Source organism: Microtus oregoni, unplaced genomic scaffold (genome assembly GCF_018167655.1).
Source record: "Microtus oregoni isolate MIOR12 unplaced genomic scaffold, Mior012 000006F_ref0000085, whole genome shotgun sequence".
NCBI lineage: Eukaryota > Metazoa > Chordata > Mammalia > Rodentia > Cricetidae > Microtus > Microtus oregoni.
In genome coordinates this window covers 7,437,967-7,452,231 of record NW_024543065.1, presented here as the reverse complement: position 1 = coordinate 7,452,231, position 14,265 = coordinate 7,437,967, and the positions used below count along the sequence as shown (strand labels likewise).

The 14,265-nt window shown below is 39.2% G+C and overlaps 1 protein-coding gene across 21 annotated transcripts in view; it reads right to left on the bottom strand.

Moving 5' to 3' along the window:
* Positions 1–14,265, bottom strand: part of Epb41l2 (erythrocyte membrane protein band 4.1 like 2) — a 173,190-nt gene that overhangs the window by 72,060 nt on the left and 86,865 nt on the right. For all 21 annotated transcript variants that reach the window (XR_005974541.1, XM_041654326.1, XM_041654330.1 and 18 more), the window contains 2 exons: positions 12,758–13,245; positions 11,791–12,006 (listed from right to left, as the gene is read on the bottom strand). Coding sequence is in view for 20 of the 21 variants with exons in the window: in XM_041654326.1 (XP_041510260.1) it covers positions 11,791–12,006; positions 12,758–13,231 (690 nt within the window). In the remaining variant the exon portion in view is untranslated. The remainder of the gene's footprint in view (positions 1–11,790; positions 12,007–12,757; positions 13,246–14,265) is intronic.

Genomic DNA, 14,265 nt, shown 5'->3' with positions numbered 1-14,265 from the left:
CTTATTAGAAGTTTCTCTTACAAAGTTTAAAAAAAAGAAAAAAAAAGCAGACCCCGGCGAAAGAAAAGCAGACTGAAATCTGAGACATTGAGCAAAGTCTCCCGCGTCTCTGCTGTTATTTGTGGCATTCATTACTGAAGCCAAAATATGACATTTCTGGAGGCCTCTCAACGTGAAGGAATTTGTGCAACTGCTTCCCCAGCAGATTGCAGAGGACGCCACACACCACTGGCGTTTTATAAAACACCATCACTGTCTCCTTGTAGGCCCCTCCACAGTGCCCTTATTGTGTGCCAAGAAGCCAGTGATGGGAAGTACACAATGCAATCCATACATTGCTGGCCCAGAGCTATGCATTTTGCACTCACTCTAAACTACACTGTGCAAATAGCAAAGGCCAAGGAACAAAGGTATGCACGGAGCAAACAGACCCCATACACTGTTGTGGGGTGGAGGAAATCAACTAAAGCCATTGCAGGAGCAAAGAGTTGGCCTCAGAGCATGACTGTCTGAATTCTTTTCCTACCAATCTGAGTCACCTGTCCTCAAATCTGTTTCCCAAGTTCATTTACATTCTGGCAAAAAGAAACTGGAGCCAATGACCTCTTTGTATATGATTAGAACATACATAATTCTACAAGTGAGTGAGTCACTTGTGTTTTCCTGACCATTGATAAAAACTAAGTTTGAAAAGGTTATTCTAAGTACTCAAAATATTCCTCCAAGTTGAGATGCCTCCAGTAATGTTCTATTTGGAGAGGAAAAAAAAAAATCTGACATGTACTTTTTTACTTGTCATTCTCAAAGCAATACAATACACTAACTACTTAAACAGTATCATCATTGTATTATAGTTCTAAATGATCTGGCAGTGAGTTAAAGTATACAGGACGATATACATAGCTACATATAAATACTAGGTCATTTTACAGAAAGGATTTTATGTTGTGTAATTCTGGGGATCTGTGGAAGTCATGGGAGCCAACCTCTTTTAGATGATCATGAACAACCAGATTTGCAAGAAAAACAAAAATAAAAAAATTAAATCTTAAACAGAATAGTATTTCCATCCTTTCATTTCCTATAGCAAACCTCTACTCTACCCATACATACATGCAAAATAAAGTAATTATCCAGACACCTGTGAGAATAATGAAAGGACATAAACACTTATAAAACCATTTAGGAAAACCATCAACAGTTTCAAAATTGAAGTCATGAAACTGCCAGAACTAATAAAATGTCTTAAAAGATTTTTATTATACTAACTTTATTTAATATGTATTTACATTCAAGGTAAGGATCCACAAGTTTATTTTAGTCCTGTAATAAAATATACTCACTATAGAAAATGTTACTGAAACTAAGACTTAGAATTGAAAACACACATTTAGCACTGATTCCTACACAAACTATTAAATACAGTATATGTGGCTACGGAAGTATACAAATGCACACACACACTCTCTCACTATTAAATACAGTATATGTGGCTATGGAAGTATACAAATGCACACACACATTCTCTCACTCAACCACCACCACCACCACACCCACCAGAATTCACAAGAGAAAAACTTCAGAAAACAGACTCGAAGGGTAGGAGGTGAATCAGCATTTCTCTCTTCACAACCTCTCCCATAGATGGTAAAGTACCTCTCAGTAAGATTAGCATAGCTGAGAACTGAACTTAACGATACACTTATTTACAAGTGATATATTCTGTGACTTTGAACGACAGGACTAGCGCTAGTTAAAGCCAGTCAAGAGAAGCACGCCTAGCTCAAAAATGGCAACACTGGGGGGCTGGAGAGATGGCTCAGCGGTTAAGAGCATTGCCTGTTCTTCCAAAGGTCCTGAGTTCAATTCCCAGCAACCACATGGTGGCTCACAACCATCTGTAATGAGGTCTCGTGCCCTCTTCTGGCCTGCAGGCATACACACAGATAGAACATTGTATACATACTAAATAAATAAATATTTTTAAAAAAATGGCAACACTGGTCCCATAAAGCCAGTGGACAAAAGCTGACAGTGTATGGTATAGGTTATTTTTTAGTAGACTCTTATACTAAGAGATCTTAATGTAGCTTTGTATAAGTAAAGTAAGCACGTATCTTCCCTAACACATTCTGTTGTTACGTGGAAGACTGCATCTTACCACTTCATCTGATAAATCTTAGCGAAAGCTTGGGGTTTAGTTGTGCATATTTGTGGCACTGTGATTAAAAGAAAGCCTCAATAGTTTTTTAATTCCTGTACTAGAGAGAGAAAAACATGCCTATGCAGACTTTCCCAACTGTATTCTGGACCTCTGTCTCCCACAGCAACTTACATAGTCCTTCACTGTCTAAAGAGGAAACAACCCAAAGACTCGTTCCTGTTCAGCTACTTGTTAGGTCTCAAACCAAGGACCAAAGGTAACTGAGGTGCCTAACATAGCAAAGTGGGCCTGGCCACCATCCAGGTTCTCCCAGCATCCCTCAGTCTTTAGCGGTTAGTTAGAGGGTATGGCTGGCATACCCTGCCCTCCTGCTGTGCCTCTTCCCTATATAATCCAGACATTTTGGTTACTCAGTCTTTTTGTCTACCCTTTACTCTCCTGGTTAGCCCCTCTCCCCTCTGCTATCTTCTTACAGAGCCAGACTCAGGGTCAGGATCACTCTGGACTCAGTCCAGATGTCCTTGACTCTGGCTCGGCTCTCCCTCTGATCTACAATAAACCTTCTCCACCACCACACCTAGGAGCAGTCAAATCCTCCTCTTCTCTTTTTTTCATTCACTACCAACAGGTGGGTACAGTTAAAATCTACTGAATGCTAACCACCTAGTCTCAGTGCCTGGGAGGAAGATCAGTAAGAAAAGAGGTGAAGATTACTCACAGCTACAAGTGCCTTTCAAATGTTAAGTTTATTGCTTTCAAAATACTATTGATTCAGAGGAAGAAAACCAACCCTGGTATTTTGAAACCAAGAGAGGAAAGAATTTCCATTACTATTCAAAATTCAAACCATCCTTTCAAGAGGAAACATTATTAAAGATAGGAATCATAATAAATTCACCTTTTCAAGCCCAACCCAGTCAGCAATTTACTTCAAGGAAAGCAAAGAACTCCCAACTACTGGAGTGCACATTTCTCTCCAGGCTGCCAATTCCTGGGGGCTCATCTCTGTAGCGTGCTCTTACTCTTGAACTTGTGAACTTGACCAACCCTTTTCAGAAACATAATGAACCTGTTTTCACTCATTAAGGCCTTGAAGAATTTCTACAAGTCAGTCAACTGTTCCTAAGCATTTAAAAAGCACATTCATAGGGAGGTGGGGCAGAAGGAAAAAACAGATTAGGAACACAAAAAAGAAAATGTAATCAAGGTATCTTAGGAAAGAAGGATAAAAACATACAAATGTAGGCACATGTGGTGGCACATACCTTTAATCCCTCTAGAGGCAAAAGAAGGTAGATTTGAGTTCTAGGCAAGCCTGGGCCACAGAGCCAGAGCAAGTTCCAAGACAGCCAGAGAGCCACAGGGAGAAACCCTGTCTTGAAATATTTTTAAGTATATAAATGTACAAGAAAGTAAATGGAAATAATTAGTTTCTAGGAGCCATGACTTAGGCAAAGTCTTACATTTTCGTTCTGAAGGGGAAAAGGAAGCAGACTTAGGTGAAAGAAGAATCAACAAGAGCTCAGCGGCGGTTCAGTAGCACTGGAGAGTCTTTCACAGGACACTGCGTGACAAACAAACCAACAGACAAACAGGTTCACAGGAAGAGAAAACACTCTGAGCTGGATTCTAGTCACACATTGTAAGCCCCCGAGGAGTCATGTAGATGAAGAACACAAAAGACAGATTATATAACCAGAAACGTGGAGGAGAATAGACAACTTGGGAAGTGCAGGATGAGATCTCTGTATGTCCAGGGAGGGCGCAGAAAGCTTGAGTGACCAACTACAAAGTGACCTGCTTACGAGGCCAGGCCGGCTCCCACAGCTCTAAGTTCTACAGCTTCTTCAAGTGGGACTAAAAACTTCATGTTCTTAGTCATGGCATGACAGCTTTACCCACTTTAAAAATCAAGTCCTTGGACAAAACTGTCACCTTAATTAAATGCTTTTGTTAATCTAAAGGAGTAGAGAGTTGGTCAGAGATACTACATTTGGATCTAATCACTGAAATTTTAAATTTGCACATAAATTATTCTCAGTTTCAATACACACACACACACACACACACACACACACACACACACCTCTGTCTCCTCTCTCCTTCCCACTCCACCCCCGCTTCTATGTGGGATTTTATGGAGTATCACAACTTCTAGATCCTCCAAAAGTATGTGGATAACTGAATAGATGTAACTGTATCAACCTGTAAGTGTCACAACGGTAGTCTGAAAACAAACCTGGGGAGACAAACATAGACAAAAACACATACCACTTCAGAAAACAAGGATACCAAATAGGATTTTTTAGATCCAAAATCAGTACAAAGGCAGCCTGGGGACCTTGACACATTCTCTGCTTTCTGATGAATACTTTCACCACAGAACACTGCTGTTGAGAGCTTGCATTCTGATTGCCTTAGGGAAAATGGTTATGACATTCCTGTGTGGGTTACAACAATGCCTTCAATTCTCAGACAAAATCAACATGTGGGAAAAACTCGCAGATGCCAGAGGAAAATGTGAGCCTTTACTCAGAATGCACATGTACTCGCGTTTCAAAAGTTTCCTGAACGTCCACACTAATTTTCCAACTCTAAAACATATATACAGATTTGCAAACGCTAGAAAACCCAGCTCAATCCTAGAAATAAAGGAAGCCAATGTTTTCATTCTTACTTTGCAATCTGAGAATAGAAGAAAAGGCAGGAAGCTACTTGTCCAAGACATATAAAGAGTCACCAGGAAAGTAAACAATCTCCTGGCTAGACTCATGACTTCAAATAAACCTTACTGTACTTTTCCTTAGAGGAAAGAACCCGCTGTTTTAGCACACCAAGTGTGTAAATGACTTCAACAGCAGCATCACAGAGAGTCCTACAGCCAAGTGTCTGGAGCCAGCATGCAGAGTTCAGACAACCCTAATATTCCTCGTAACTGAGCTCTAGTACCAAACTAGGTTGTCATATATCACTTAAATAACTTAATAAGATAAAAGTTGATATAACCTTCATTAGAAAAAATAACAATCCTCACTGGATATTGTTATAGGATGGTACATACCTTTCATCTCAACATCCTAGAGGTAGAGGCAGGTAAACCTCTACATGGAGAGTTCTGGGCCAACCAGGGCTAAATACACTTTGAGACTTTCTCAAAAACACTAATAATAATAATCCTCAAAAGATTTAAAATACAAGTATATGATTAAATTTATCAACAGATGATAAAATAAAACATAAATAGCAACTTTCATGAACAATAACAAAAAGGGCCTTAACAATCTGAAACAAAATTATGAAAATATACTAAGTTCTGGATAAAATGAAATGCATGAAGTCATAATAAATTATTGATTCATAAGCCAGAGAGAGCATGACAATCAAGCCATTTCCACAGTCAATTTTTTAGCTTAACTATAACCCTCATTAACAATGCACCACTAGCCAATCTACTTGTCACCTCCACCTCTGGGAGGCTGGCAAATGTCTGAAGCATTCTTTTACCCTGTTAATCTTCACCTGCACTGTCCTTCCTCAGAAGAACACCAACTTCAATGACGACAAAAAGATTTTCACTGTGGAATATCCTTCTCTACACTGTGAATATGTACTACTCTCATTAATTAATAAAGCAGTCGACGGGCCTATAGCAAGGCAGGACAGAGTTAGGCAGGACAAGAAAACTGAGGATACTGGGATGAAGAAGGGCGCAGTAAGAGAGTGGTCAGCAGACACAGAGAGAGCAAGATGGGCACCCTGTAGTGGGAGTACCAATCCATGAAGCAAAGCATAGGTAAGAAATATGCGTTAATTTAAGTGTACAAGTTAACTAGTAACAAGCCTGAGCTATTGGCTCAACATTTCTAATTAATATTAAGCTTCTGAGTGATTATTTGAGAGCAACTGCAGGACAGGGAAACTCCACCTACAGGTCCTGAAAACCAGTTTACTTGACAGTTAGTTGTCTTTATCAAGTTCCTAAGGCTCAAGAGCAGAAGGAACGGGTTCAGGTCGTCCCTGGGAGAAAAAAAAATTTCTTTTGAAACAGAAAGCCAAAAAAAAAGTAAGGGGAAGTCACATGTTTGTCTACAATCTCAGCTACTCAGGAAAGCTGAGGGATGAGGACATGACATCTTCAGCTCATGAGTCTGAGGCCATCCTTAGTAACTTAAGCCCATCTTTAATAAAAAAAAAAAAGTATGTATGTTTACATGCATACATGTCACAAAAGAATGGATATTGATGGGTATATAGACATAAAAATGTTATATATATTTACAAACCAGTAAAAATAATAATATATATGAACACATTAATTCTACCTATGTATACAGTGACCTAGGTAGCAGAAATGTTTAGATAAGACAAAAAAAACTCGCAGAATTATGTTTCCTAGCATTAAAAAACATTCAGTATTATACAGTAACACTTACATCACATAGTTAAAGGTGGGTTCTTTGTTGACAAAAACACTTATAAGTAATACAAACAAGAACTTGCCAAACTGACCCAATATTATAAAGGCAACAGATTAAACTGTCACCTATAAAAATATGCTAACCAATGCAGTGAATTTGTGACAACCTCAAAACATGGTTACTGCAACAACACAGCTAACACGTTCCTAATTTTAAACGGCATATTGGCCTTTGCTCAGTTTTAATCTTATACTGGTAATTGAGGTCTTCCAAAACTTCAATCTATTCCATAAAAAACTCATGAATCTAAACATTCCACCTCTTCATGAGTTTCTGCAGTGGCTGATTTTCTTTTAATATTTGTTTTTTAAGATAGCATTTCTCTGTGAAGTCCTGGTCATCCCAGAATTAACTCTGTAGACCAGGCCTGCCTCACACTTGATCCACCTGTCTCTGCCTCCCAGAGTGCTGGTATTAAAGGAGCCAAGCCAAGCTAATGATCAGTTTTCTAATGGTTCCCCTCTACCACTCACTGTTGATGCCCCAAGTAAAAATCATTAGGTCTTTACTGTGCATATCAAATAATCTAAGGGTAACTGAAAATTAACACAAGTATATACAGAAATGAAAGAAGAACTATATTCATCTGGAAAACCGTAAGAGAAATACAACTTTACTGACAGTTCTCCCAAGCCAAAAAAGCATATGCCTTACATTGTATGTGCCTTTTTCAATGCTCAAAAGTTCATTAATAGCTACAGTTTCCCACACCTACTTCCTCAAATGGCACTCAGACACTTGTTTCCGGCGTGGATCTCCAGAAACACAGATAAGCACCATCAGCACATCAGCCGAGTGTCTAGGCCAGCATTAGACAGGAAAGCATGAGCTTACCCAACCACGGCTCATCAACCTCTGGGCTCCACTGATGAAGAGGAAATAGAGCAGGTCTGATGAGAAGTAGACCCAAATTAATGTTACCAAGCAACCAAAGAACCACCACAACAAAAATTAGATGAAAGAGACATTAATTACAAAGGAATCCTACTCATAACCTCTGCACTGCTCCAACATCTAATAGAATGTGACGAATTACACTCTATGTTCAGATATTAAAGTCCCTGCTCAGAGCTCAAGTGAGCTGTTGGTGCATGATATCTTCTGCAGGATAGAGTCCGGAGCATCTATTCAACTCTGTTTTGCTTTGTACTTGAAGAGTAAGATAATCACTCAACACAATTGCTATAATGGTGATTTATGATATACTGACTGCAAAAGTTTGTTCTTAAAATGCTTTTGTTCAAAAACATGTTAAACAATCCCATATTTAAAAAAGAGAGAATGTGCCGAGCGGTGGTGGTGCACACCTTTAATCCCAGCACTCGGGAGGCAGAGGCAGACGGATCTCTGTGAGTTCGAGGCCAGCGTGGTCTACAAGAGCTAGTTCCAGGACAGGAACCAAAAAGCTACGGAGAAACCCTGTCTCGAAAATCAAAAAAAAAAAAAAAAAAGAAAAAAGAAAGAAAAGAGAGAGAGAGAATGTAAAGTAAGACTCATAAAATTACAAGATTCTTAATATTTCTCTAACACATTTAATTCTTGGTGAATTAAAGAACTAAGTTGCAGCTTCTATCCCTGGATACTACTTCAGCTCTACAATAGTTGGGCAATACAACCGATTCCCTGAGATACAGAATCTATCACAGAAGACTACCAGATACACTTTTACTTTGTAGTATTCTAAAATGAGATCACAGAGCTAATAAATATACACTAAAGAAGACGAGAGGGGGGTAAGCACAAAGGAGCAAACTTCAAATCAGTGTGTCTGTATAGTATAGACAATCCCAAAAGTAGAGCAAAGAAAAAGGGTAGCAAGCAAAGAGATAAATAACCCAAGGTAGGATTCAATCACATATACTGGTACTATGATTAAAAACTTATGCAAATTCACCATTTACAAGACAGACTGTAATTTTTAAAAGAAAGTCACTTCAAAATTAAAAGAAATGGCAGAAGGTGGACCAGTTAATTTCTAACCAAAATAAAGCTACTACAGTAATACTATTACCAAACAAAAGGAATTTAAAGTTTAATAAAGAAATAAGAAAAACTATGCAAGAATATATAATTTTGAACAGCCTAATAATCTAGCCTAAGATTTTAGGAAATATAAATTTACAGGAATACTAAGGCAAATTACCAAAGAGACCATTCCAGAGCCATTTTAACAAACTTAGAAACCAATAATCAAAGCACTTAAACAGCACAGACAACAAAGAAGACTTAATCTGATCAAGGACAGATCCAAAACTTTATATAAAGAAAAGAATGCCACTGTGCAGCAGCACTCGGGAGGCAGAGGCAGGGGGATCTCTGTGAGTTCAAGGCTAGCATGGTCTACAAGAGCTAGCTCCAGGACAGGCTCCATCGCTACAGAGAAACGCTGTCTCAAGAAAACAAAACAAGAAAAGGAAAAAGAAGGATGCCAACCTTAGCAAACTCAGAAAGATATGCTGACTGGACACTCTGCTTCCAAGGAACTCTTAATACAATAGAACCTCTCTTAATACAATAGAACCTCCACTGTAGACCACATACTGAGCACAATGTAACAAAAAACTACTATCTGGAAAGAAGAAAAGATTGTATCCATAACTCATCCATGTGTATACTCACACATTTAAAATTTTAAATCATAACTATGAAAAACTTCAAAGAAAAGTAAAATGTTTCAAAACAGAAAATAAAAAGAAATGGTGAATAAACTTTGTTGGTTTGGAGAAAAAAAGTTAAAACAGCAAATTTGCAACAATATACAATCAAGAAAAAAGAAAAATATTCTTTGTGTTGCTTCTGTGATGGAAGAAGGTCACTGGCTAATAAAGAAACTGCCTTGGCCCATCTGATAGGGCAGAATTTAGATAGGCTGAGTAAACAGAACAGAATGCTGGGAGGAAGAGGAAGTGAGCTCAGAAATCATGCAGCTCCTCTCAGAGCCAGATGTGATGAAGCAAGCCGCCAGGTCAGACATGCTGAATCTTTCCCGGTAAGTGCACCTAGTGGTGCTACACAGATTATTAGAAATGGGCTAAATTAATATGTGAGAATTAGCCTAGAAGAGGCTAGATATAATGGGCCAGGCAGTGTTTAAAAGAATACAATTTGTATGTTGTTATTTCGGGGCATAAGTTAGCTGGCGGCCAGGAGCCGGGGGCGGCAGGAACGCAGTCCGCAGCTCCCTACAACATTTCTGTATCCTAATACTTTACTGAAGCTGTTTGTTATACAAGTATCCTGGTGGAGTTTTTAGGATCGTTTATGTACATAAAATCTTATCATCTACACACACAAAAAACCCTTCAACTTCTTCCTTTCCTATTTGTACCTTGATCTCCTTCAGTTGTCTTACTGTTCTAGCTAAGACTTCAAGCATGATACTGAATAGGTATAGAGAGAGGGGACACCCTTGTCTTATTCCTAGTTTTAGTGGATATGCTTGAGGTTCTCTCTGTTTAAGCTGATGTCGGCAGTCTGAGCTGTGATAGTAAGAGGTACAGCCTCTGAAATCACGATGGCTCCATATTCATGAATCACCTTAGTGCCCTCACACAAAGGTATAAGGAGCTGCTAGGTTCCTTCTACCATGCAGAAACACAGATACACTCCTTGCAGCACATGAGAGATTAGTATGAAGGTGCCATCATGGAGACAGAAAGCAGCTCCTCCTCACAGACTGCTCTACTGACACCCTGTTCATGTATTTCTCAGTCTACTCCAGTGGTTCTCAACCTTCCTAATGTTGTGACCTATCAATACAGTTTCTCGTGTTGTAATGACCCACACCCATAAAATCATTTCACTGCTACTTTATAACTGTAATTTTGCTACTGTTATGAATCATTACATAAATATCTGATATGCAGGATATCTGGTATGAAACCCCAAAGGGGTCATAACCTACAGGTCGAGAACTACTGGAATCTATTCTTTAAAAAATTACTTTTCCTGGCCGGGTGGTGGCAGTGCACACCTTTAATCCCAGCACTCAGGAGGCAGAGGGAGGGGGATCTCTGTGAGTTCAAGGTCAGCTGGTCTATAAGAGCTAGTTCCAGGACAGGTTCCAAAGCTATGGAGAAACCCTGTCTCAAAAAAAACAAAACAAAAAATTATCTTTCCTAAAGATTTTTGCTATAACACCAAGAAACAACTAAGACAAGGATTTTTCATTCTTTGCTACTCTATTTTTGAAATGCCTCAAGTATCAGAACAATTACACACTTGGTGACTCGAGGGTCTAGACAGAATACAGAAAGATAAAGGAAAGAACTATAAATGCTCAGCGAGTATCTTCACTTGGCAATGTAATACACCCAAATATCAAATATAATAAAACCATTGTTCAACTAGATAGCCACAGATGTGTTTATCAAGCTGTTAAATATGAATGCCGGGAAATTGGTGTATTTTTTAAATCATCTACAGAAGACTAAAGGGAGTAAAAAAGATAAGACACCTCTGAGACAGACAAAACTGCAACCCTGCAGGCCTGTTCACAAACTCCAGGACCAAGGTAGCAAAGCTGCAAGCTGGCTCCTCTACCACCTGGCAGTTACTGAGTCTAAGCTTTTATATGCCCACAGTACCACTGAGAATGACGTTGTACATGAAACATGACGATCCATTCAAAGTATTTCAGTGGACATATTAGTGTACACCATGGGAGTAAATGTTACTCTGAAAATAAATAAGCTAAGACAAATCCTAAGAACCCGGTGCTAATAAATTATCTGTTTTACAAATCATAAACAAAATTAATGACCTAGGTTTACATCATTCTCTTTCTCAGGATAAGAGTTCACTGCTAAAATTTCATTATTTTAAAAATCAACTTATAACTATCCTTTCTCCAGCAAGACATCCTATCAAGGTAACAGTCAGAGCTGGTCATTCAGAACAGACACACACCACACAAGCAGTGAGCACACAGCACAACCTCATTCCCACTCCACCCTGGTCAAGAAGCGCTGTGTGAAAAGCAAATGATGACTCTTCCACATAGTCGTTATTGTGTTTAAAAGGAAGTAAACATACTGGCCTATAGGAACTTGATGCAACAAGAAATGTGTTCCCTGTGCCATGATGCCACAGAGCAGAATACCTTCATTCCACCTACTGAGAGGACGCTCAGCTCAATTCCTGCCTCACCTCAAGGTCACAGCTGTATTCGGTGCCATCTAGGAGGGTCACTTTGGCCAGGACAGCCTTGGTCTTCTTGGCAGCTTTCTGAGAAACCACCTCTACTTTCAGCTCACTGGTCTGTACTTCCTTGGTCTCCCTATTTGCTGCCTCTCCTTCCATTTTGTCTTCCTGGGTTTCCTTTATCTTTTCCTCTTCTCTGTCCTTCCTTACTTCTTCAGCAGGCTACCAAGAAAAAAATTAAGTTCACATTAAAGTTAACCAACTTATAGAAGACAACATAGGAAAAAGAATCAAAATTTACTTTTCTCTTTAGTGCTGGTAACTTGTTCAGGGTTCTGAATGTGGTAGGCAATCACTCTAGATACATCCTTGGCCCCAAGGAGAATATTTAATGGGAATTATGATCATACATCTAATCATTTTAAATTTAAGCCTTTTAAGACTCAAAAATTACGCAAGAAAGAGTATTTTCTGTCCTTCATTTTGCCAGGTTAGTTATTCGGGCATTAAATGAATAAATAAAAGAAGCTATATCCCAGTATTATACTACAAGTAGCACTGAGATAACAAAATTTCTAAAAGCTTAAACCACAGGAAAACCTACACTTCCAAACACAAACAAAACATATACAATCCACTTCTTACTCTCAACTAAATATATAAATAAAGATAAATAAAAGAGCATGGATTTCACTGAAGAGGTGAGAGGGTCTGACAGACTGCTCAATCAGAAAAAACGGGCACATAAGAGAGTCTGTGTTCTGTTGCTGGGTTGGTGTTCTTTTGCTTTGCTGTTTGGGGAATAATTTAAAAAAGATTCACTGGGAAGACTACAATACAATAATCCAAGTTCTATATTCCAGATACACAAGGTCGAGGCAGTATCTGGACACAGGAATGGGAAACAAACTAAAACAATTCGACCCCTTCCCCTGTGCAGCTCTGTTCTCATTCCTAGACTTCTCAAACACACCTGGGCCTCAGCACTGCTTTTCAAGGAAGACTTTTCTTCCTTGACCTCCACCTTAACCTCAAGGTGTTTCCTCTGAGCCATTTCTTCTGCATCGCCCTTGGCCCGACTCTCTTCTTCAGGAAGGGAATCCTCTTTATTCAAGATCTGTTCTTCCATATCAGCTTGGGTAGGTTCTTTTTTATCTCCTCCATCTTTGGCTACTACTAAGTTATAAGACTTCTGCTTCTTAAGCCATGGGGGTATGAACCGAGAAATACCCCTGCTCTCAGATGGATCCTTCTCTCTTTTCCGGCGCCGGGGACTACTTTGGCTTTCAACTGCAGGACCTGGCTGGGAACCTTTCTCCTCCTCTGGCTCAGATAACTGATTCTGCTCATTTTCTGTGACTTCTTTAGCTTTCTCCTTAGGTGCATCTGCTCCTGCCTGGTCAGAGCCCTTCTTCACTTCAGATGCGGAGCCAACTTCAGTAGTCATGGTTACAGCTTACACTGCAACAACATAAAAACACAAAATAGTATTTTAGAAACTTTCTCACTTGCAGTCTGGTGGCAAAAGGACAAAAGGGGGAGTCAGGGTGGGGAGAGGAATGACAGAGCAAAGGACGAAGGCACTGTTAAGGAGGATGGCTCAGAAGCACAAACTGAAGGCTGCTCTGTTAGAACTCTCAAATCACACATCACAGTGGAGTAACTGTATGCTGGAACACAAAATCACCCAGACTCAAGATAGTGATTATTTTTACTTGATTTGAACTAGTTATATAGCAACTAACACAAAATCCAATGTTTAAGGATTGTTTTTATTCTCAGCCTTTATTCTTTATTAAGGAAATGTTGTCAGAAGTATTAGCAAGTATTGATATACATTTCACTACAACTTCACACATTAAAACCAAACTCTACAAAAATGTTAAGTAGTATAAGATCTAACTTTAAATGCTGGGTGTTTAGCTGCAACGAAAAACTTATTGACACAAAACTGTACGATTGCTTTTCTGTCTGGTGTTAAATCCTGTGATGCACCAGCACCATTCCTTCCAAAAGCTCAGCTTCTGAGGAAACAATTAAAGCCAAAAATCAAAACTCTAAGTCTCTACCCTACTCAAGCTGAAATACTGTGTGTGTGTGTGTGTGTGTGTGTGTGTGTGTGTGTGTGTGCGCGCACACACACACACATGCACATGCAAAACATTTAAAGGTTCTAATCCAAACTAAATAAAGATATTATAGAATGAAAAAATATACTAATGATTTATCCCATCACAACTAATAAAAGAAGATTTAATTAACTCTAAAAGTAACTACTAGTTTAAATTTTACACAAGCAAAGAGGGACTTCTCAAGTACAGCAAACCTAGTCCACAAAGACAGCAGGCCGGGGGTGGGTGAGGCCAGCTCGAGCTCGTCTGCTCCCTTTCCCAGAAAGTGTTCTCAGTGCTGGCACGCTAGCCAATGGGTAATGTCACAGCTAGCTTTCTAAACAGTACAGGCATGAAGAGAGTTTTAACA